Below are 23,260 nucleotides of genomic sequence, written 5' to 3' on the forward strand. Positions count from 1 at the left end.
AGGTCTTGTGGCATCACTGACATGCACATTCAGAGAAATAGGAAAGGAGAGCAAGTTCATGGGTCCGACGATCTCAGCTTTGATGCCCTGTCCATATTGCGTTTACTCTGCAGTCCTGCCTACTCTTTTCGTCAAAGAACTGGCAGATGAAGAAGCCACAGAAGGTAAAAGCGTCTCTCTGCACTGTGAGCTGAACAAGGCTGCCGCTGACGTGGAGTGGAAAAAGGGATTCAAGACCCTCAAATCAAGTGACAAGTATAAGATGAAACGAGAAGGTGTCATTGCTGAGCTCGTAATCCAAAACGTAGACACGACGGATGCCGGAAATTATTCCTGTGTGTGCGGAGACCAGCAGACCATGGCAGTTTTAACAGTACATGGTAAAACACACAAAACGAGAAACGTACTGAAAGTAACAATAGTGTTTCCTCTGTTCATTTGGAGAGGGACCCAGTGTGCCCTGCTACCTCCTTCCTTCTGTCGGATCCTTATCCTCAGCTCACTGACGTCAGGGGAACGCTCCCGCTGACGTCAGTGTGGCTTGGATGCGCGGCAGAAGGAGGGTATCAATACAGAAGCTCAGGGGGACAGATACAAAACCAGGATTGCTGCCACCGCTTTACTGCTTTCCTGAGAGCCCATCATTTTGTTTTTCCCTTTGGAGCATTCCTTATCGGGGTCCTCATTAAGCTGAAGACCGTTAAGATGCATTGCCTTAGAAGGACTGTGACTTTGTGATTTTTAGGTTTCAAAAAATTCAGAGAGATTAGGTTTTTCCCCAATAAGCTTTTTTCAGGGTACTTGGAATCTTATTCCCATACGTCACACTTGGACAGCGAGGGGCTTTTATACGTATGGGCCAGTTGCCATTGTATTCAGTTACTCTTGTGTAAAGCAAGCGGAAACCTTCTAGCTGCCAGTCTTTCTCAGTGAGCGCTTTGATTTTTACTGAAATTGAGGTGTTTGAAAGAGCATATCAGTTCAGGTAAAAATGTTTATTTTCCCACCATGTATTAAAATGAATATTTTAATTTCAAACGGACATTTTAGAGTGAAACTTCATTGTTTCATTTTTTTTTATGTCAAATATCCTTTCATTTGCCTAAATAGATGAAGGCATAGCAAACATCTTCCTTTCATTGCAGTTTAAAAGTTCTTCTGAGAAAAACAATTTTTTTTCAAAAATTTCCAATTAAGATTTATTTTTTACTTGAAATTTCACAGGAAAAAAATTGAGTTTTCTACTGATGTTTTCTACTTCTATTGATTTGTGACTCTGAGTACATGTAAGGTATCTCTATGTATTACTGCAAATATTGAGTCCTTTTCTGGTGATAAGATTTCTTTCCTCATTCTGATTCCTGGAGGCTTTTGACAGTTTATATCCTTGTATTGATGTATCCAGTTCAGGATAACAGGGAAAAGGAGGATGATGTTTAATTTTAACTCTTTGAAGCATTACGTCTCACTGCCCGTATTGCTGTCTCTCAGCTTTACCTGCATTTTTCAAAGAAGGATTGAAGAACAGAGAAGCCACAGACGGTGCAACAGCCACTCTGCACTGTGAACTAAGCAAAGCTGGTGTCCCAGTGGAGTGGAAAAAAGGGGACAAGACTCTCAAACCAAGTGATAAGTATAGGATGAGACAAGAAGATACTTCTGCAGACCTATTGATACGAGATCTGGAGGTAGAAGATACAGGAGAATATACTTGTGTGTGTGGAGACCAGAAGACCTCGGCTGTATTGACAGTCCATGGTAAAAAAAAAAAAAAAAAAAAAAAAGAAACTCTTTATGGTAGCAGTATCTCAGAGAACCTCCTTTCCTTTGAGATGTCCCTTTCCTGCCTGCCTTGATGTTTTGGTTCTGCAGCCTTTTCTCAGTCTGCTGTCTCGTATTTGCTCCCATCTCCCCTTGTCTGTCAGTATGGAACTGATGGCCTCATAGCAAAGTAAAGAATAGGTGTGAGAGTTTCCTAGCCAAGTCCTTTTTGTATGTTTTTAAAGTGAAAAAAGCATCCATATGTAAAGCCAAAAGTGACTAGGCCTCTAGCAGCATGTTTTTCAGAGGCTTTGGCACTTGCATCTCACTCCTGTCAGTGGATTTCAATGCTTAACTTGAAAGAAAGTTTATGAAAAAATGCTGAGCTCAATTAGAAAGAGGGTTGTTTTTTTTTTTTTTTTTTTTTTTCATTCAGGAATGAATGACTGTCCTTCCTTGCAGGACTTGCAAAACTGTGACGGCACAATTCTGTCTTCTCTTAGATTTCTCTGCATGCTTTTCCTTCCTCCTCTTTATCCTGATCAAATGCACTTCTGTTCTTCCCTTCCTCTAAACTAGCATGTTCTTCCCTATGCCAGTCACTTTCTTTTAACTGTGTTTGGTGATGCACCACAAGACAACTTGCTGAATGCTGCTGAAAAACCTTCTTTTACCCCAATTCCTGATATTATTTCCAAGGGCATAATGACTCTTACGGCTTAAAGGTGCACCTAAAGTTAGTTTACCATTTTTTTTCTGACCAAGAAAGGTAAATTATGACATCAGGGAAGGTATTTCTTGTAGAGATCTGCAGACAACTAGGCTATCGCCAAGGGCAGTGACTTTCAGTCAAGAGATTAGTGTTCAGGACAGATGAATTCAGACTGCAGTAGATACAGAGGACTACTGGATCAGCTGGGAAATGGTGAGCATGCTGCATGAGTTAGCATTAGAAGAAGGTTATTGTGACAATTATTCCTCTAAAGTCCCACAGTAGTTTCCTAATAGGTGCAGTTTTCAAGCTAGTGCAGGATCATTCTTTAAGGAGACTGTATGGTTTAGCTTCTTCTAATCGTGAAGGACAGGGCTCAGAACCTACTCCTGTGTTCCTCAGGGTCTGATTAATGGTTCTGATGTACTCTTTGTTTATATTAAATCCCTTAGCTTTGCCTGCATTATTCAAAAAAGAACTCACTAATGTGGAAGCCACGGAAGACGGGACAGCTACTCTGCATTGTGAGCTAACTAAATCCGCTCCAGTGGAGTGGAGGAAAGGGCAAAAAGTGCTCAAGCCTAGTGACAAGTACAAAATGAGAATGAAGGATACCATTGCTGAATTGGCAGTCCATGGCTTGGAGGAGCAAGATGCCGGAGATTACACATGTGTGTGTGGAGACAAGACAACTACTGCGTCATTGACAGTGCATGGTAAAATACATAAGTTTAATAGGGATTTTATGCGTTGTCATCTGTGATCCCAAGCAGGATCACAAACTGGTCTTGATTCCATCTCTTATTTTAAATTTTATAACAGCTCTGCCAAGCACTGGGGATATCTTTCCCTCACTTGGGACTGATAAATAGCATCATACAGCCTTTTCAGTCCACGTTCTTTCCTGTTAATAGATTCTAGAAGCAGGTAATGAAGACCTTGTTGAAGTCATAAACAGCACTTAAAGGAGGAGATTTCATTTATTTTTTCTTAAATGGAATTAAAAGGTGGTCCGTTGTGATAAAATTGAGAAAGAGGTAGGAATGATATACCGCATCTTGGAGTTTAAGTAACACAGGGCGTTCATTCGAAGTGTTCATCTAATCTTAGCACAAGATAGAGCTGTGTAGAGTTCCTTGAAAGTTCAGGATGAGCCTTCTGTTGTTTATATCTTAAATGCCTTTAAAGCACTTTCCAGTACTGAGTTTTACAATACTGATTTCCAGTTCGGTTGTGACGTGGCAAATGTGGCCTATTGCAAAGCAAAAGGCAGGGGTGCCCCTGAAATCATTGTGGTTTGCACTCAGGTACCATATATTTTAATGGAAACTTTTAGAGATTAAGGATTTTAATACAGTGGAGCAATCAAGATGCAATATTTCCTCAATTTTAAATTATTCTCTTTTCACGTATGATCTTCAGCCCTTCCTCCATATTTTAAGAAAGAATTGAAGAACACGGAAGTCACAGAAAGTGGCGTGGCCACTTTATGCTGTGAACTGAACAAGCCTGCAGCTTCCGTAGAATGGAGAAAAGGTGACAGAGTCCTGAAGCCAAATGAGAAGTTCACCATAAGACTTGAGGGCTCAGTTGCTGAGCTGATGATTCGCGATTTAGATCTGACAGATGCTGGAGATTACACATGCCGCTATGGAGATCAGGAAACCACAGCTGCACTAAAAGTGAATGGTAAAAAATATATTCCCACTTAAGGGCATTATTTGCAGCCATCTGTGTTTTAAAAGCATGGTAGTATCAGCTTCGAAACTGCAGCCCTGTTTCTGATCAATTTAGAAAACTGTGGATGGACATGGAAATAAGGGACTAAATGGGCTGGTCGGTATGAGGTACTGGTCAAGTGTTCATTGCAAAAAATCCAGGTTCTGTTGGGATATTCATCTTGGTTCCAATTTGTTTTAATGTTCATGTTATGTAGTAATTCCTAAAAAAGGAATATCATACCATCATCATGTTGGTTGTAATGACATTACAATCCTAAGGCAGCAAATATTGCAGTTTGACGATGGGATATTTTTGAGATAATTTTCAGTGTGGTATTAAATATTCCTTGAGGCTAATCGGACAGTTAAGTTTTACTTGACCATGTTCTGAGGAGAAATCCCATGGAACAGTGAGATTGATGCCTCGGATGGATACCTATCATTTACAAACTTTTTTAGTAATGGTCTGCACTGCGATAGAGCTTAGACATTCCAGTTAGGCTTTATTTTCCGTTGTGCTAGGCAGTACCAAAAGTAAGGCAGGACTCAGTCCTGCAGAGTTTGAAGAAATCGAAACTGCTATGGTTCTCTATTTGCATAAGAAAAAGCCATGCCTTGTGAACGAGGTGTTCTCCAGCTTTCTCATTATGTGGCTGTCAACTGATTAGTAATCCTACGCGATTAGGGAAAAGCTTTGCTTGTCACATGCGGTCCATGGACCACAGATAGATAAACAGTTATTTGGATAGCTGCTGTGGTCATATATTCTGTTCATTTTGAATTCTTCAGCCTTGCCCGTACACTTCAAGGAAGAAATGAAGAATGAGGAAGCCACAGAAGGTGGAACAGCCACACTGCAATGTGAGCTGTCCAGGCCTGCCTCTGTGGAGTGGAAAAAGAAACATAAAGTGCTAACATCAAGTGAGAAATATACTATGAAGCAGGAAGGTACCACTACACAACTACTGATCCATGCTTTAGAAGTCAAGGATGCTGGGGAATATACCTGCGTGTGTGGAGACAAGAAGACTACTGCAGCGCTGACAGTGCATGGTAAAATACCTGAATCGAAAAGTCAGATTTTAATGTGTGACTTTTCTCCTACCTCCTCTGGAAACCTCAATACTGACTCAAAATGAATTCTTTCTCTAATCTTGCCTTCATTAATTGTTTCTGTAATGCATTTCTTGCCTTTTTTTCTGATTTTCATCTACTTCTAACTAGGATTCTAGTTTCATTGATTACACCAACATTTTTCTCTGTTTTCCTCTTCCTGCTCTGGTGATGCATGGTTACACTGCTTTACATCACACCTAAAGCTGAAGGATTCCACTTGCTTGCACTGGAAGCTTGTTTTGCTTTACTAGCTTTGAACTTGAGCCAGGAGAGATGGAATAGCTGGAGCATTCATTTTTCTTAAACAGGGTGATCTTAGATTTCAAGTTATGTTAAGATTTGACAGGTAATTTTTAGTAACAAGCAGAACTTGATTCAATGCAACCTTTTTATATAACTCTGACCGAGAGTCCTGTAGATTTGTATTGTTATTGCATTTTATTACTCAGCGTTACAGTGGAGAGTACTTCACGGTCCTCAGTCAAACTCATCTGCATGCTTCCACTGGAAGAGAAGGAAGCATTATTACCACAGCCAGCATGCAGAGGACAGTGAGCAGTAGACCTACATCTCTCTTTCTCACCTGGAAAGTCAATTAATTTCTTTGCTGTACTACCAAGACCTTTTATCTTGATATTTACCAATAAAAAAAAAGGATAATTTCAGTCTTGAACCCCCAATTTAACTATAGAAAATAGAACTAGAATGGATTCTACAGATTTTCTAGTCCACCCTTGAGCCTGAAGGCACCTCTGCTTAGCCTGTGCTTAAAAACCTCCAGTGGTAAAGAATCTGCAGTACCCCTGGACAACTCATTCCACAGTCTCACTATCATTGCTGCTGGAATATTCTTCCCAGTGCCAAACCAAAATCTTTCTTGAGCTGGCTTAAGTCATTACTTCTTGTTCCATCTTCTGTGGACATGGAGAAATATTTATTATTATCCTCTTTCTGAAATTCTTTTACAGATTTGAAAACTTTTGTCATGTCTCCATTTTGACTTCTCTTTTCTGCACTAAGCAACTTCAGGTCTTTTACCCTTTCTTCATAGGTCATTTTTTCTAGACTTCTGCTCACCTTTGTTGCTTTCTGAACCATCTTTGGTTGATCCACACCTTTCTAGAAGTGTGTTGCCCAAAAATGCTCCATCCGCGGTTTTACTAGAATGGAGTAGGATGGAAGGACTGCCTATGCCTTGCATTTGACGCTCCAGTTTATATATCCTATTGGGATTATTGCTTTATTCACATGGGAATTGCACTTTTGACTTGAATTCACTATGTGATCTCTTGTAACCCCACATCCCTCTCTGCGGATCTGCTGCCTATTGCTCCCCATCTTGTATTTGTGTTTTTGGCTGTTCCTGAATATATTTTGCACCTGCTCTTGCTGAGTTGCAGCCTCTTTTTCACACTACTGTTTTGTCAAGATCCTCTTCATCCTAATCCTGTCTTGCAAAGCATTTTAGGTTTCTCTCCCTTCGCAGCTTAGTATCATTTGCAAATTTAATAAGACTACTCTGAATTTGATTGTCCACATCACTAAAGAAAATTCTGAATAGTATTGGGCTCCAGGCAGCATCTTGAGGAACTCTGCTCAATTTGTTCTTCCATTGTGGGTGTAAATCGCAGCTGAATATTCTTTGACTGCAGTTTTCAAAGCAGTAGTCCTTCCTACTGTGTAGTCCCATCTAGACTTAAGTCAGGGTAAGAGCTCTGCTGAAATAAATGTGTACAGCATATAGCATGTCTCTGTATCTGTAATATTAAAGAAGAAAAAGGAATGAAACACTGTGACATTCCCCAAGTCACCTATTATCAACTTACTTTCCTGACAGAATGGTAGACCGGCTTCTTCCTTGGTTTTTCCTTCCTACTAATCTACTTACAGAATATCATCATATTATTTCTGTTTCCATGTAGTTCAGACTGGCTAATCTTCCTATTATTTGCCTACTAAAATTCTGAATTGTGAGCAGAGGCATGGAAAGCTCCTAGAGTAGTGATCTCATCACTCTGTTGCTAAATGGTTTGGGCTAAAGCTTACCTCTTACGTCTGGAGATAAGCCATTGACTTCAGCATCATTTTGCAGATTACCGTTTGGCCCCTCCCTCCCTTTGCCCATCAGATGACAGAGCCCAGGAAGCAGGAACTGCCTCTGAACTCCTTGAGACGTACTTGGCCTTTCTCATTTTCGCCTTACACTCTGTAATAATTATTTCATGCTCATTTATATCTCCCACATTTACCTCCCTCAAGAGGTCTCTTGAGTTTCAGGCCATTGAAGAGCGTGTGATTTAGGCACGCTATTCATGATGTTCCCTTGAGGCGAGATAGTTTGTAATTAATATTATAGTTATTGCCCTTAATATTTTGTTTCTTCAGGAAGTTACCACTTTCTCAGACTGCCTTGTCCTGTAAGTTTGCTTTTGCTTGATCATAAGTAAGAATTCTTGAACTTAGTGAAGCTTGCTTTCTTGCTGCAAATTGAATTTCTTTTTACTCTTCTCCAGTATTACTGTTCCTAAAAACTATGAGCTCTTCTGCTTCATAACTGGTGTCAGCCGTTATTCTCCTCATCCATGGTCTCAAATATTGATTTCCTGCTGGTCAGAGTCAGAACTTGGACATCCTTCTCTCCTGTTCTTTCCTGCACGTTCAATGTACAAAAGTGGTCCGCACCCCAATCCAAAGACTTAGCAGACATTGTCACATCCTATTGCACCCCCAACTAATATTACCACATCACCATCCAGTCTTGCGCTCCAAATGATTCTATTAACTGTTTCAAAAGGGGATAGGTATGAGGATACACCTGAACTTTGTGCTGTGAGGGTCTTTAGCAGGTGTCCACAATGGGAGACATCCTTCCTCTTTTTCTTTTTTATTGCTTTTGGTGTGATTCTGCATCTCAGCTTTATTCTGACCCTTGGGCAAGGTCTCAAGGTATCCTTAATGCACACGAAGCAAAACTTTTTTTTTTCCTTCCCTTTAGCTTTTCTTCCTGACCGTGGTGTAACTGCTATATTATTTTCTCAGGCTGAATGATACTGAGGAAGTTAGAGCTTTGACTATACATGAAGGCTTCGTCCCATTCTTGCTGTTTATTCTCCATACATCTCTAAGCCAGTCAGCAAATTTAGCTACTGTTTGTAACCCTTTTATGGCTGTGATACAAATTAATATGTTCCTTCTGTGAGGTGATTCTTTAGTCAATAATTAGGCATGGACAGATATTGGTAAACACTAGGTTCATTTTTTTGGTGGCTGAGAACTGCAGGTCATGAAAATGTTTACTTCTTTATTCTCAGCCCTTCCTGCTCTCTTCAAAGAAGGATTAAGGAATGAAGAAGCTACTGAGGGTGGAGTAGTCAGTCTGCGCTGTGAGTTGACCAAAACCGCTGCAGTGGAGTGGAAAAAGGGACACACAGTACTCAAACCTAGTGAGAAATACAAAATGAGGCAGAAGGATGCCACTGCAGAACTGGTGATCCATAATCTAAATGAGAACGATGCTGGCGATTATACTTGCGTGTGTGGGGACAAGCAATCCACAGCTTCCTTAGCAGTATACGGTAATAACCATTATCATGTAGATGTCCTAATTATCAGGCTTATGGGTTGGATTCATTTTTTTGTCTGTGTCCATTGTCATCTCTGCATAGTTTCTCTGAGTCTGACTTTGCATGTCATGGTCATGAGAATTAATTCGCGTTTTATGGTTTAAGGGAAAGACCTGCACCCCAACTTTTAATACAATATAAGTATTTGGGGCCTGATCCTCTGGCGAGGTACATGTGAGATCGGGCCCTAAGGCCTTTTCTTCCCCTGCCCCTGCCCTTCACCTAGAGGCTGTGTTTGCTGCTCCGTTTTAACCCTCTGTCCGTTACATCCTCAGCTCTACCTGCACGCATTAAGGAAAGCCTGAAGGACGAGGAAGTAACAGAAGGCCGAACAGCCACTCTGTGCTGTGAGCTGACCAAGGTTGCTCAAGTAGAGTGGAGAAAGGGGAGCAATTTGCTTAAAGTCAGTGACAAATACAAAATGAGACAGGAGGGCACAGTCACGAAGCTGCTTATCCATGACGTAGAATTGAAGGATGCTGGAGAATACACTTGCGTGTGTGGAGAACAGGAGACAACAGCTGCCTTGATAGTGCATGGTAAAAAACATATACATGTATCTGTATGTCAACATCCTATATTTCTCTACCAGCTCATCTGCTATTTGTTGTGTGTTCACCTGTGGCTGAATGTGTTTCACTTAACTTGTAAGCCGTTTCATTTAACTTGTAAGCCGTCTCTAAGATCTGGTAGTGTCCAGGCTGACTTTCACTTTGTCTATTGGTTTGTCTAATGTCCTAGAATTATGCAGAAAGGAAACTGTTCCCACTGTACAGTGTTTTCTGCTTCTGTGTCTTAGCAAACTTCTCCCTATCCCTCCCATCGGCTGTGTGGAACGTGTCATTTTTAATGTCTTCTCTGTCCATTCTGTGACCTTCAGCCCTGCCTGCAATTTTCAAAGAAGAACTGAAGAACCTGGAGGCCATGGAAAGCCAGACAGCCACTCTGCGCTGTGAGCTGACCAAGGCTGCGTCTGTGTCATGGAAGAAAGGGAACAAAATGCTCAGAGCGAGTGAAAAATACATCATGCGGCAAGATAATGTTCTTGCTGAGCTTGAAATTCGTGAGCTAGATCTGCAAGATGCGGGAGACTATACCTGTGTGTGTGGGAACCAATGCACCACTGCTTTTCTGACAGTGAATGGTAAATTCCCCTTGCAGAGGAGTGTTTATTATAATTTGTTTCTGTGAAGGATCCTAGAGCTGCATAAAGTATTCACCTACCAGCTTTAGGCTTTTTCCTAGGAATTAATGTGTTCAGAACTTCTTGTTCTGACATCTTAATTTGGTCTGATATCCCTGCAGAGGAAGCAGAGGAAATGGCTGTTCCTCCATGCAGACAAGCTGCTGTACTGTAAACCGAAAGGAATAGTGCCTAGGAAATGCTGGGGTTAGACCAGCTGAGATACTCAGCCCTCATGGAGGGTGGCCCTGTGATACGTCCTTTGAATCCATCCAGCCTGCTGTGTCTTGACCTTTCAGCACGGTTGTTCTTTTCCTACTGGCACTGCTGGATTCAGTTTTCTAGATCATCATAGTGATAAGCTCAACCTGAATGGCTAGAGTAAAGTCCCTGACTTGGCCATGTTAAAACATAAATTAGAGGAGTTCATGATGCCAGCTGCAAGCTGCAGAGGTCTTAGTTTAAATACTCTGTGTGTTGACTTTCCATTCCCAGCCCTGCCAGTGCTTTTCAAAGAAGAACTGAAGAATGAAGAAGGCATAGAAGGAGCATCAGTTTCTTTGTGTTGTGAGCTAAACAAAGCAGCTCCAGTGCAGTGGAAAATAGGGTCCCAAGTGCTCAAAACAAGTGACAAATATCAAATGAGACAAGCTGGCACTACAGCAGAGCTGGTCATTCGTGACCTAGAAGTCAAAGATGCTGGAGATTACACCTGTGTTTGTGGTGACCAGAAGACAACAGCGACCTTAACAGTCCATGGTAAAAAGGCACTATTAAATTAATGAATCGCTCTGTAGATAGATATCACTCTGAAATTCAGCTCTTTTAGCCCTGGATCAGTAACCTGTCTTTGCTTTTTCCTTTTGTGTTCTTTCGTTCTGCGTGTAGCTCATTTATTTCTGAAAAATCATTGTTCAACACAAATTTTGGAGGCATTAGTAATCCACCTCCATTCAAAAGGAGAAAATGAGATATATTTTTTTCTTCTCTTCTCAAGCTTCCTGTACTTGGGCACTTTTATTTTCTAGCTTGTTTCCCCCTCATCTCCTTTGTTTCGTTTTCTCACTGTTCAAAGAAGTAGTGAGGGATGGGGAAGCCAAAGAAGGAGGAGAAGTCACTCTGCTCTGTGACCTGGCCATGGCTGTTCCTGACGATGCGCAAAAAGGGCTCCATATTCTTAAAGAAAGTCATAAATGCAAATGAGATAAGAGTTGCTATTTCAGAGCAGTTCATGCTGTTTCATAACCTAAGTTTGAAGGATGTGGGCGACTAAACCTCTATGTGGGGACCAGCAGAGTACAGACTGCCTTGACAATGAGGGATTAAAAAATAAAAATAAAAAAGACAGGTTTTCAGCAACTGCAATCTTCTTTATTCTACCAGCTCCCAATAAACCAAATCAGAAATAAATCCTTATTTTATGTTAATAATCTCATTACCTGATGTTCTACTCTCCTCTCATTAATGGGCATCTGTTTTAGTGAAGGAACCTTTCCTGGCTCTGAGGAACTTACATGGTCAAAGGGATCCAATTCTTTCCCAACCAACTTTTTCCAACAACTTCTCACTCTCTCCCGGGCTTTTCTGAAACATGTTGTTTTTTTTTTTTTTCTGACCTGTCTGAGAAGTGCTCTGTGTTTGTACACTCTCCCCTTTAATATTAGCTGTGCACAAGGCAGGTTTGCAGCTAAGATGTTAAGAATTGGTTTCCTTCAGGTAACGTTCCTGTAGTTCTTCCTTGGGCTCAGGTTTCCAAAATGGGAAAGTGAGAACCTGATATTCTCCAGTTGCATATAATGGCCCTTCAGACTTCAGTTTTAAAATAGAAATAGGTATCTTTTGAACTCCAGATGCTTCATTTATTTGGGATTATAAGTTTTCAATCAAACAAACAAAAATGGTCTACTAGCCTCTTGGAAATCATACATACCTGTGTAAGTAAAATGCTACTGCATCCAGTAAATCTGGATCCCTCTGTATTGTTCTTTCACCTTGAAAAGCAGCAGACACTCAGGGAATTAATTGCGGATGGTAAGTGAAACCACGCTCGCATCAAACTTGAAGAAGGATCCTCTCAGGGTTTCTGAACTTGGCTATCGCTAGGCATGTTTAGAAAAGGATGAAAAAGGGAGGCATAAGGGAAAATAATCCCACCTATCAAAAAGAAATTGGAATTTGAATTCTGCTTTTCTGATGACCACTTGTCCATGTTGCATCCTTTAGCCCTGCCACCGCATTTTAAGGAAGAGCTAAAGAATAAGGAAGCAAAAGAAGGTGAAGATGTCGTTCTGCACTGTGAGCTTACCAAAGCTGCTCCTGTGGAGTGGAGGAAGGACCAGAGGATCCTTAAAGCAAATGAGAAATACAAAATGAGGCAGGAAGGGACCAAGACAGAGCTGATGATTCATGACATAGCGGAGAAGGATGCAGGAGAATACACCTGTGTGTGTGGAGAGCACCAGTCTACAGCGGTCTTATCAGTACAGGGTAAAAATTATCTCCTATTTCCCAACTAGAAAAGTCTGTCCTCTCCCATCAGGTGTTCTGTTTTCTGTCTCTGTCTAGCCTTATTAAATGAAGTTCCATTTATTTGAAATAGTATTCCCTGTCTTTGATGACCTCTAAACTGTGTATATTGGAAAATATTGTTCTATATTCTTCTGCGCCCTCTGCAGATCTTCAGAACACCTCTTCAGTGATCAGAACAACACGTTGGCTATTTTTATAGTTGGCGAAAATCTTCTGCTGTTTTTCGATCTTAGAGTAGATTAAGCTTGTACCTACTTCATGGCCAACGTAACTTCCTGAAATCAACATCTTTATGTTCTGCAGATACTCCTATTACCTCTCAGGGAAAATAGCCTTGTAGTTCAGATTTAGAGCTTTGATGTTTAGATCCATCTGCAAAAAACTATTTTGATATTTGCAATTTATTTGTTTTCTCTTTCCCAACATCAATTTGCAGTATATTGCAATTATGTTTCTATTTTATAGCTCTACCAGCACTTTTTAAGCAAGAGCTTCAGGATACCAATCCAGAAGAAGGTGGTACAGTGACTCTGAAGTGTGAGCTTACCAAACCCAATGCTCTAGTGGAGTGGAGGAAAGGAGATATTACTCTCTACCCTGGTTTGAAATATGAGATGAAGCAGCAGGGCTCCATTACTGAGCTGGTCATTCATGACTTAGAACTGGAAGATTCAGGAAAGTACACCTGTGACTCTGGACATCAGCAAACAACGGCTGCTGTCACTGTACATGGTAGGCAGAGTGCTGACCTTTGACTCAGTAAACATGGAGTGAAAGGAGCATCTCTCAGTGTTCCCTACTGCTGTTTATTTGCTTTGTTACTGGTCCTTGATGACAGCATACCTATTCTACTTGAGCCTGATGCATGGTCAAGGTAGAAGGCTTCTGTCTGTAGCATCTGAAAAAATGAATCAGCATCAAAGCGGTTAAACTTTGCCAGGGTGTCAAAATATAATGAACTCTCATGCCCTCTGAGTGCAGGGAGTTTGGCTGCATAGGGGAATTTGGGGAATGATGATTGTTCATTGCTTTGCTAGGCGTAAGGGATGCAACGATTGGGCAGAACTGTGGATAAAGGATTTCTGTAACATGTTCTGAACAAGCGGTATTATTACTTGAGGCTTTGAGACTCATATATGAACTTTGAGTGTAAACAGCTGTGTCCTCATGTGTTTTCCTCAACCCTTTCTACCAAACTGAGCAAGATCTTTTCTGAAGTCTGAATTTCCCCTTTTTCTTCCATTTATCGCTTTATTTTCATCTCTTACCGTACTATCCCTGTTTTGAATGCTAACTTGATCTTTTAGATGTTAGCAGAAGTTTTATTTGGAGAAGACTCTTAGTTAAATATTTCAAAGTCACGGATATTTAGTACGGAAGAACAAGGGCCCATGTAAGAGAAGGAGCATCCTGCTGTGTCCCAGTGTTCTTTGACTAAGCCATCCCTAGCTTGCATGGAGAGGTTTCCATAGGACAGTCTGACTCCATCAGACCTCAGACCAGGCCGTTCTGTGGACTGCTTTGTAAGACCAGCTCTGCTCCTAATTTCACAATCTGTCCTCACCTCTTGGTTCACGTAATGATTCAAGAAGGATGCTACCAAGAAAGAGAGCTTCAGCCCATGGGTTGTGGAATCAGGAGAACAGACTCTTTCAGAAGAATGATGGTAGGATTGGGTCCTTTCAGGACTAAAGCACTGTTAAAATGTTTGCGTCTCACATTTTGCAGCCCTGCCTGTCATATTTAAACAACCCCTTCAAAATAAGGAAACTGAGGAAGGAAGTACAGCTACATTGTGCTGTGAGCTATCAAAACCCAATGCTGCAGTGGAATGGAGGAAAGGAGGAGTGGAGCTGCAGCCCAGCCAGAAATATGAAATGAAGCAGAGGGAGTGCCTGGTAGAGCTCTTAATACATAATCTCAAATTGGAAGATACAGGAGAATACAGCTGTGATACTGGGGATCAGGAAACAAAGGCATCTTTAAATGTGAAAGGTAGGTGGTGTGAGCTGACTCCTAAAGCATGTTGGATATCATTCAACGCACAAAGCAACAATTTGAATGTAATTATTTTGAAGTGCATAATATTTTGCCCATAAATACTTCCATTTGCATCTGATGCACCTTTTTTTTTAAAAAATGAGAATAGGAGAGGTAGAGTTTGTGCTTGCAGTGCTGCATTGGAGTGTTGGGTTATAAGAAGAAACACTTTCTAGCTTTACAGCTTGGGAGAGATTAAAGGAAGAACAATGCTTTAGCTTAACGTCTGGACATTTCACATGACATGTGACTTCCGTATTTCAAAAAAAGATTTTCTTCCAAGTCCTGGAAGGAGACTGACAACGACCTTTCTGATTTGTCAAGGCTGTCCGTGGAGTTTTCTATATATTTTTTTTTCTCTTGAGATCAACCAAAGGATAAATTCATTCAAATAATTCAACCCTGGAAACAGTTTGACACAAGGATTACAGGAAGGAAATTTTTCAGGTGTAGATGGCTCCTTCTGGAGCAGCAAGATCTGTTACCAGTGCTAGGCAAATTAGAAAACATGGATCCTGCCCAGGAATGTAGCATTTGAAAATTACAGAAACTTTGTTCTCCTAAATGTTAGTCTAGACATGGTAATTAGGATTTGACTCAGGCTCCTATTTTTTCTTCTTTTTCCCTTCTTTTAGCCTTGCCAGTCCTCTTCAAAAAGGAGCTCGAGGACAAGGATGTGGAAGAAGGATCTGCAGTAAAATTCCAGTGTGAGCTGACAAAGGATAAGGCAACTGTGGAGTGGAGGAAGGGCACCATGGAGCTCTTCCCATGTGCCAAATACGAAATTAAATTAAACGGTCGCATAGCTGAACTTGTGATCCACAATGTAGAACCAGAAGACGCCTCCGATTATACATGTGATACAGGAGACCAGCAGAGCACAGCAATCCTCAGAGTGAATGGTTAGCATTGCACCAAAATGGGGCAGAGGATGAAATGGTTTTGTGAAATTGTTTCGCTGATGCTCTGTAATTCCTTGCTGAATAAGTCTTCGCAAAAGTAAGATAAAGAGCAAAGCAGGTGCTCAGGGATAAATCAGAATACAGAAACATGAATTTTGTTGGAAGGGATTCATAGAATGGCTGTTTAAGTCTATGAAGCACAGTGTATAGGCTCATTCCTCTAGTATCAATAAAAGCAAGAAACTCTGCATCATGGAGACTGTGAAATTTTAATAGATCTTTATTTTTGGTGCTTTGCATTAATTACTAGTTCAGCTGGGTCAATAATTAATCATAAGCCAGTTACAAAAATGTGTTTTTTTTCTATTATTTTCTGTTTTTTTATGTCCTCTCGTGAAAATCCTGAAAACATCGTGTATTTAAGCAAACCAGGAATAACGCATGTTGTTAATTGTGGCCTGTGAAAGGTTTGTGGTTGTCTTCTCTGTTGGATAGAACTTGTGTTTTTGATCTAAGCCACAACTGTTCAAACTCCTGATGGTTGAATCTCACCCTTGAAGTAGATGCTGGGTCACCTAGGAGTGGAAGAGTCCTGCCCTTGTTTTAGATATATTGAATAGGAGCTAGATAGGAAAACCACAAACACTGGAATTCCCATTTTCACAGCTGCTCACATGCACATGGGATGGATATTCCCTTCGCGTTTTCATCAGTGACCAGCTGTTTTCTGAGCCTGATTTGAATTAGTGTACTTGATCTATTTGTGCATGCTCTGGAAGGACTTCCTGTTGACAGTGTAGGGTCTAGAAAAGATAGCAGTGAAATAAAGCACTTGTTTACATTATTTATGATATTAGAAGTGAGGAGTATCTCCATAAAATCCACACACTTACACTAGTTTTAGTCAGAAAGTACCAGATTCTGCTTAGACATGATCTTGATCCATTTGGGAATTTTCACTATCAAGACAAGTTGTGTAAAAGATGCTGTTAGAGTGTGGATGCCCTTGTCTTTATGAGAAACAAACACATTTGAGGAGCTGTCTGATCCTCTCCTTTTTTAGATACACAGAATAAAAAAAGGTTTGTTGGTATCTCATAATCACTAAGTGCAAATTTGTTCTGCAGCTTCAGACCCCAGGTTCTTTGCACTGAGGTGTGCAGAACTAACATGAATATGTTGAAGCTAGTGGATTGTGTATTAATTGTTCTTAACTTTGCAGCCATCAAACCTCAGCTGAAGCAACACCTTAAGAACGAGAAAGTGGAAATGGGAGGAACGGCCAGGCTGCGCTGTGAGATTACTGTAAGCAAAGCAGCAGTGGAGTGGAGCAAAGATGGAGTCGTGCTTCATTCAAGTTCCAAGTATGAAATGTGGGAGGACGGCACCATCCGCGAATTGCGTATTCATCACTTGGAGCCTAGTGACGCAGGAGAGTATTCCTGCAAGGCTGGCGATGACACAACCTCTGCAAAACTGACCGTGAAAGGTAAGAGCCATTTACTGGGGCAAGGGGATTTTAGTTCCAAGTGCTAAGATTTTGCAACAGAATTACTACTATTGATTGTAGTGAATGCACACAGAGTATGGGAAGGGTATCATGAAGTATATAAAATCTTATTGTGATCAGTGACTGAATGCAGTGAAGCAAAGATTTGCTTGGTGGACCGGAGAGGATAAGGCAACTGTAAGTTTCTGCTCATGTGGCTTGGAACATTTGCTTGACATCATGTGAGTGAACAGATGGTTCGTCCCCAGCTTCCAGTCACATGCCGACTGCATCTGGCCCTAACTCATTACAGACAGAGCTTTCTTTCAGATCAGGTCACTAGTGTGGAACAACCACTTCTAGCCACTCTATAGGCTGCTCTGTATAGCATAGATGCTCTATATACTATGCCCAACTGCACCATTTTTCATGCATACAGTGACCTCGGTTGTATAAATTTGCATTGTGTTTGCCCAGATGAGGACTGTGTTTCTTCCCCCTCGATACTGCCGTGAGATTCAGAGTGTAGCTTCTGCCGTATTGCAGGCTGTGTGATCTTTGCAGAGATCTGCAGGTGCCCAGCTATAAGAAGGACGCAAGCAAACTGAAATGCAAATGCTCTGTGCTCCCACTAACCCTGTCGGCCCTGCTGAGAGCGCAGTGCCTCCCCGATACCCAGCCAGATTGGAGCACCAGCCTGCAGTATGTGCAATTCTATTTGAAAAAAGGCAGTGGTGGCGGTCAGTTTTTAATGTGTTCAATCTAATTTAAAGATGCTTAAGCGCAAGCATAACAGATTTCCAAATCCCAAACTTGGAAGCTGGTATTCAAGCTTTATTTGCCCACTTACAGTATCAAACAATAAATAATTAAAAAAAATATGGAACCTATCTGTGAGAGAAAGAAAGAAGGAATGATAAAACCACACCTGAAAGATATTGGCCATGTCGCTGAATACCTGGCTGAAAGTGGTCAAACATCAGGGCTCAAATATGTGATTTGAGAAGCTGTGGTATCTCCCTCCTTAGAGATACTTAAAGCTCAACTGGTCAAGGCCCTGAGCAACCTCCTTTAAGTTGGCCCTGCTTTGAGTAGTGGTTGGATCAGGTGACCTCCAGAAGTCCCCTTCAACCTTCGTTATTCTATGAATCTATATTTTGGTCCACATTTTCCCTTTTATGGCTTGACGACTGAACACTGGACTTTTTGCAGAGCCTGACGTGACCATTGTGAGTGGCCTAAAGGACATGGAGGTGTTTGAGGGGGACGACGTCACTTTTCAGTGCCAGGTTTCTCATGAGAACGCAAGGGACGTTGAATGGAAGCTACAGGATGTTGCTCTACAAAACAATGAAATGAATGAAATCTCTGTAGAAAAAGGAAAGATTCATACCCTGACGTTAAGGAAGGTGACTGAGCAGGACATTGGCATGGTCGCTTTCCGAGTGGGACCACACACGTCTACAGCACAGCTCTCAGTGAAAGGTAAAGGAGAGGAACAGGACCGGAGAGAATAGGCAGCAATTTGCTTTCATGTATGGCGGTAGTAACTTCAAGGCCTGACCTGGCCATCATTCACTCCTTGTTAACTCCCCTTAGTCAGGTGCTTGTGCTTGAGCTCCAGAGTGATTTGGAGGCAAAAGAAATTCTGAAACATCCTTCTCCTTCCCTTTTCGAAGCTGCTTGTCTGGTCAAAGTCCCCATCCCATCTGAACTAGACAAAATATGTGTACATTTTTTGATTAGTACTTCCTTAGCTTCTAGAAACACCTGCCAATGGCTTTCATTCAAAAGCCATTCACTTGTTTTAACCGTCCCAATATTTTACACAGAAGTTAAAGCATTTTTTAATGCTTAACTGTTCAACTGCAAGTTGCAACTGTAGGGAAACAAGGTATGGGTGACTGTAAATTCATCTCTGCTGTGTTTGTAATTTCAGTGCCCCCTCCAGTCTTCAAGGAGAAATTACAGAACACAGAATTGCAGGAAGAAGAAACAGCCATCCTCCGCTGCGAGGTCTCCCAGCCTAATGTTGCGGTGGAATGGAAGAAAGGCTCCCAGGTGATTTCCCCCGGCTCCAAGTATGAAATTAGGCAAGAAGGAGCAATCCATACTTTAAAAATTTATCATTTAAAACCAGAAGACTCTGGCAAATACACCTGTGATAATGGAAACCAGCAAACGACAGCCACTTTAACCGTTAAAGGTAAGTTGTTTTGTTTTGTTTTTAAGAATTATTCCACTTTCATAGCTTAGTACTAGTGAGTGGGTGTTATCTACTGTCCATGACTTCAGATGAACTTTGCTGACAAACAGCAGCTGAGGATCCAGTCTTTTGCTTTCAGAAGTTATTTTAAATCCTCTAGTAAGTGTCTGAAGCAATAAACGTGGAGAGATGCAAGTGTAATAACTCCTTCCACAGTTCTAGACCGAAGGGGCTTCTGTCTGAGTGACCAGATAGACAATTTTGATTCTTAGCCACCTCTGTTCTTTGAGCTGCAGTCCCACTTGGGCAAATGGTGCTCCAGAGTGCGAGTGCTCAAGCTTACCAGGACGCTCAGCTGCAGCTAAGAAATGAGTCACCAAAGTACTTTCAGGTTCGAGGCTCTTAGAAATAGGGGTAATGTCTTTTAAGTATGTCTTTTAAAAACCCACCCTTGCTGCGAATAAAACATCAATGTACCTTTCCTGAGATACAAGATTGGCTAAGGTAAAGAGGGGTCACGACATTAATGCCAGATGGTGTCTTTTGAAATATCCCATGAGGGCTCTCTCATGAAGGGCATGCAGCCTGCCTGTTCTCACACTAACTTCAGGATCTATCAGTGCCTGAATACTTGTGCTGTTAGCATACGTACTGACTTTGGCTGTCCTTTTGTGTCTCTGTGTGTGGTTCTAGCCATTCCAGCACTCTTTGTAAAACAGCTCCAAAACCAGGAAGCCAAGGAAGGCTCTGTGGTCACCCTTCACGCTGAGCTCTCAAAACACGATGCGCCAGTGAGATGGAAAAAAGGGTCAGTCTTGCTCCAAGCCAGTAACAAGTATGAGATGAAGCAGATGGGCTCTATTGTAGAGCTACTCATCCACGACTTACAGCTGAAGGATGCTGGAGACTACATCTGTGATTCTGGCGATGAGCAAACTATGGCATCACTGGTAGTGAAAGGTGACAAAAGGCTTTCATTTCATCTTCTAAGTAGCTCTATGTTAGTTTAAGTGTTCCATAATGTAAGTTTCAAAGGCTCTATGGCAGAGAGACCGGTCCCATTCTGTGATGAGGATTTCTTCCTCAACAGTGACGCAGTCAGACAGACTAGGCCTTCACAAAGTTTGTCTGTCAGGCCCTCATTTCTCCATGCCCTGTATTCCTTTGCTGGCTTCTAAGGGCCATAGGGCTGCAGGAATCCGCCATACAGTGGTATGCCTTCCCTGCAAATGCAGCTGTACAAAAACTTGGTTCCTGTTATTACCCAGCTGTCCCCCAGAATTCACCAACCACGTTTTCTTTCATCAGCTATGTTACCCCCAAGCACCTCCAGATCTATTATCTCATCTTCTAGGCACGTGCCACCCACTTCCTATAGGTTCACTATGATTCCCATAACCCCATCCCCTTTCCTTGCAAGTCCCAATTCAGCTGTAGCTCTGGACCCACCAAGGTTCTTCTAGGGAACTGGACTTGAGGAAATAAGCTTCCACACAAGGTGCGTTGTAAATCAACCCACCAACGCTTCATCTTTACCTATAAGTGATACAGAACAGTGCAGAAACATCCAGAGTTCATCTCTCTTCCGCATCGAGTTTTCAAAGGAGGAATATTATATGATGATGCTTCCCCATGTCCACATCCAAACACCCAAGAATTTGAATATCAGGTGTAGGCTTTTGAGTTCTGACTTTGATATCCACTTGGAAATTGAAGCATTTAGATGCTCAAGAGTCCATATCAGTGAGTGCTCCTGCATAAAGTGGAACTTACTTCCAGAGGTGCTTAGGGTGTGCAGTGCCCAGAGATTAGTGGGGAGTGTGAAGTGCTTAGTAAACCTGGAAATCCAGCACTTTCTATCGTTCTTTGTTTTGGTTTTAAATACATTATAATTGAGAGTTGGAACGATGCCACAGTTTTACTAAATGTATCTCTTAGGGCTTTAGCAGCCTTTCTGCTTACTGATACTAAAGATGATATGAAATTAATTCACTCGATATGGTCACATGGCACCCTTCTGTTCAGAAAAAGAGTCATCCATTCAGAAACATACAGGGAAAACAGGAAATAAATACAGCTGGGGAGCAGGGTCAGGTTCATATCAGTGAATTGGTGAGAGACAGTTAGCAATGAAACTTAAACATATTCTTCTGATGATCTTGGTTTAGCTTTGCCGGTGATCTTTACACAACCACTCCAGAACCAGCAAGCAGAAGAAGGAAGTACAATCACTTTGAGCTGTGAAATCTCAAAATCAAATGCCACTGTGCAGTGGAAGAAGGCTGGGACAGTGCTGCGACCAAGTGACAAATACAAAATGTGCCAAGATGGTTCTGTGGCTGAGCTGACAATTCGCGACTTGAGCAAAGCTGATGCTGGAGAGTACCTGTGCGACACAGGGGACCAGCAAACCGCTGCGGCGGTGCTTGTGAAAGGTGGGGCTTCGAGTGGGGAAGACTTGAGCAGAGTTTGTTTTGCGTGAGAGTGGCACATGATTAAATAATGTGACACTTGGAGAATGTCCTGTGCCCAAAGAGAATGATGGGACTTTCAAAGAGATCAGAGTGATTTCACAGGAATCAGAACTGGGCCTTAAGTCAATGATTCGGTGTTTTAATATTAATATCACCCACTAAAATCTGTTGACAATGTTTCCACAATATATATATTGCATTTAAATGTGTATATATTAGATATTTCTCATGTATATACACAATACAGTATAACATACACACTTTATAGACTATCACGTATAATGTATGTGTGTAATGTTTATATATATATATACACACACACACACACATACATTATGCCTCTCTAAGTATGTAACGTAACAAATTATGCATGCACATACATGTAGTGTTTAGTGCCTTGTGGACATTAGGTCTTTCGAATAACGTAGTATCATCAAGAATGAATATAACAAAATGTTTAATCCAGGAAAATAGGAGGCATTATTTAAAGTAATCAATCAAACGCTTTTGACCTTTCCATAAAGAACCAGCAGCAACCATAGTGGAGACACTGAAGGACGTTACTTCGTATGAAGGAGAAGATGCAGTGTTTGAATGCGAGCTGTCCCGGGAGACAACTCAAGACGCCCAGTGGTTCCTGGGGGATGTTCCCCTGCAGTCCAATGAAATGAATGAGATCAGAGTTCAAGGGAAGCGTCACACTTTGATCCTGAGGAAGGTGACGCTAGAAGACTGCGGGCCCATCAGTTTCAAAGTCGGGCAGCATACCTCAGGGGCCCAGCTAACGGTCAAAGGTGAGCAGTCCCCTGGAAAGAAGGGTTTAGGAGGCACTGGTAAGCCCTATCAATACCGCTTTAGTTACCAGACAGGTGTATGTGGGAGGAAGGGTCTCTGGAAATCTTGTGTGAGATTCAACTAACCTAACTGAGGCAAGAGTTAGGTATTTATGTCTGAGCTAGTCATTTTAGTCCTTTTTATAGTCTGTGGAGCGAAATAGGCACCCTTTGAAGATCATCTGTCTCCTCCTGAAAAAAGCATCCAAGATAGATCAGAATCAGTGCCAAAGAGTATGTCAGGAGTATGCTCTGAATTAATCTCCCATTTATGATGGTTTTGGACCATATTTGCTTTTCTTTCACAAACTCTGAAAAAACTTCCATTAAGCTCTATAGAATGATTTTAAAAGATTGGCCAGAACAGTATCTTACATTGTTTCTTTCTCTCTGATCTGGTTCAAAATGTACATAGAAATAGTCAGCTTTGATTTCCTCTCCACCAGTTTTACTGTGGAATCTCATTTATTCTAATAGAATGAATCCTGCTTTTCAGTGATGTATGTGTATGAACAATTCAACATGTTACTATCTGGGGGGACAGAGGTTCCTCCAAACATTACGTTTCATCGAATCAGCAGTGATATATTAAATATTTTTTGCTCTGCATTGGCTTAAAAGCTTACTAAGTCATTAAATCAGGTCCACTGTGATGTCCAGAGAGTCAGCCA

At 41.5% G+C, this 23,260-nt stretch overlaps 1 protein-coding gene across 1 annotated transcript in view; it reads left to right on the plus strand.

Moving 5' to 3' along the window:
- Positions 1–23,260, plus strand: part of OBSCN (obscurin, cytoskeletal calmodulin and titin-interacting RhoGEF) — a 212,106-nt gene that overhangs the window by 90,684 nt on the left and 98,162 nt on the right. The window contains exons 38-56 of the mRNA XM_068934092.1: positions 114–380; positions 1,492–1,758; positions 2,926–3,189; positions 3,896–4,162; positions 4,984–5,247; positions 8,622–8,885; positions 9,209–9,472; positions 9,814–10,077; positions 10,612–10,875; positions 12,340–12,603; positions 13,111–13,377; positions 14,374–14,640; positions 15,321–15,587; positions 16,810–17,076; positions 18,289–18,561; positions 19,016–19,282; positions 19,976–20,242; positions 21,451–21,717; positions 22,281–22,550. Coding sequence (XP_068790193.1) covers positions 114–380; positions 1,492–1,758; positions 2,926–3,189; positions 3,896–4,162; positions 4,984–5,247; positions 8,622–8,885; positions 9,209–9,472; positions 9,814–10,077; positions 10,612–10,875; positions 12,340–12,603; positions 13,111–13,377; positions 14,374–14,640; positions 15,321–15,587; positions 16,810–17,076; positions 18,289–18,561; positions 19,016–19,282; positions 19,976–20,242; positions 21,451–21,717; positions 22,281–22,550 — 5,061 coding nt within the window. The remainder of the gene's footprint in view (positions 1–113; positions 381–1,491; positions 1,759–2,925; positions 3,190–3,895; positions 4,163–4,983; positions 5,248–8,621; positions 8,886–9,208; positions 9,473–9,813; positions 10,078–10,611; positions 10,876–12,339; positions 12,604–13,110; positions 13,378–14,373; positions 14,641–15,320; positions 15,588–16,809; positions 17,077–18,288; positions 18,562–19,015; positions 19,283–19,975; positions 20,243–21,450; positions 21,718–22,280; positions 22,551–23,260) is intronic.

The sequence above is a fragment of the Struthio camelus genome, chromosome 2 (assembly GCF_040807025.1).
Source record: "Struthio camelus isolate bStrCam1 chromosome 2, bStrCam1.hap1, whole genome shotgun sequence".
Classification (NCBI taxonomy): Eukaryota; Metazoa; Chordata; class Aves; order Struthioniformes; family Struthionidae; genus Struthio; species Struthio camelus.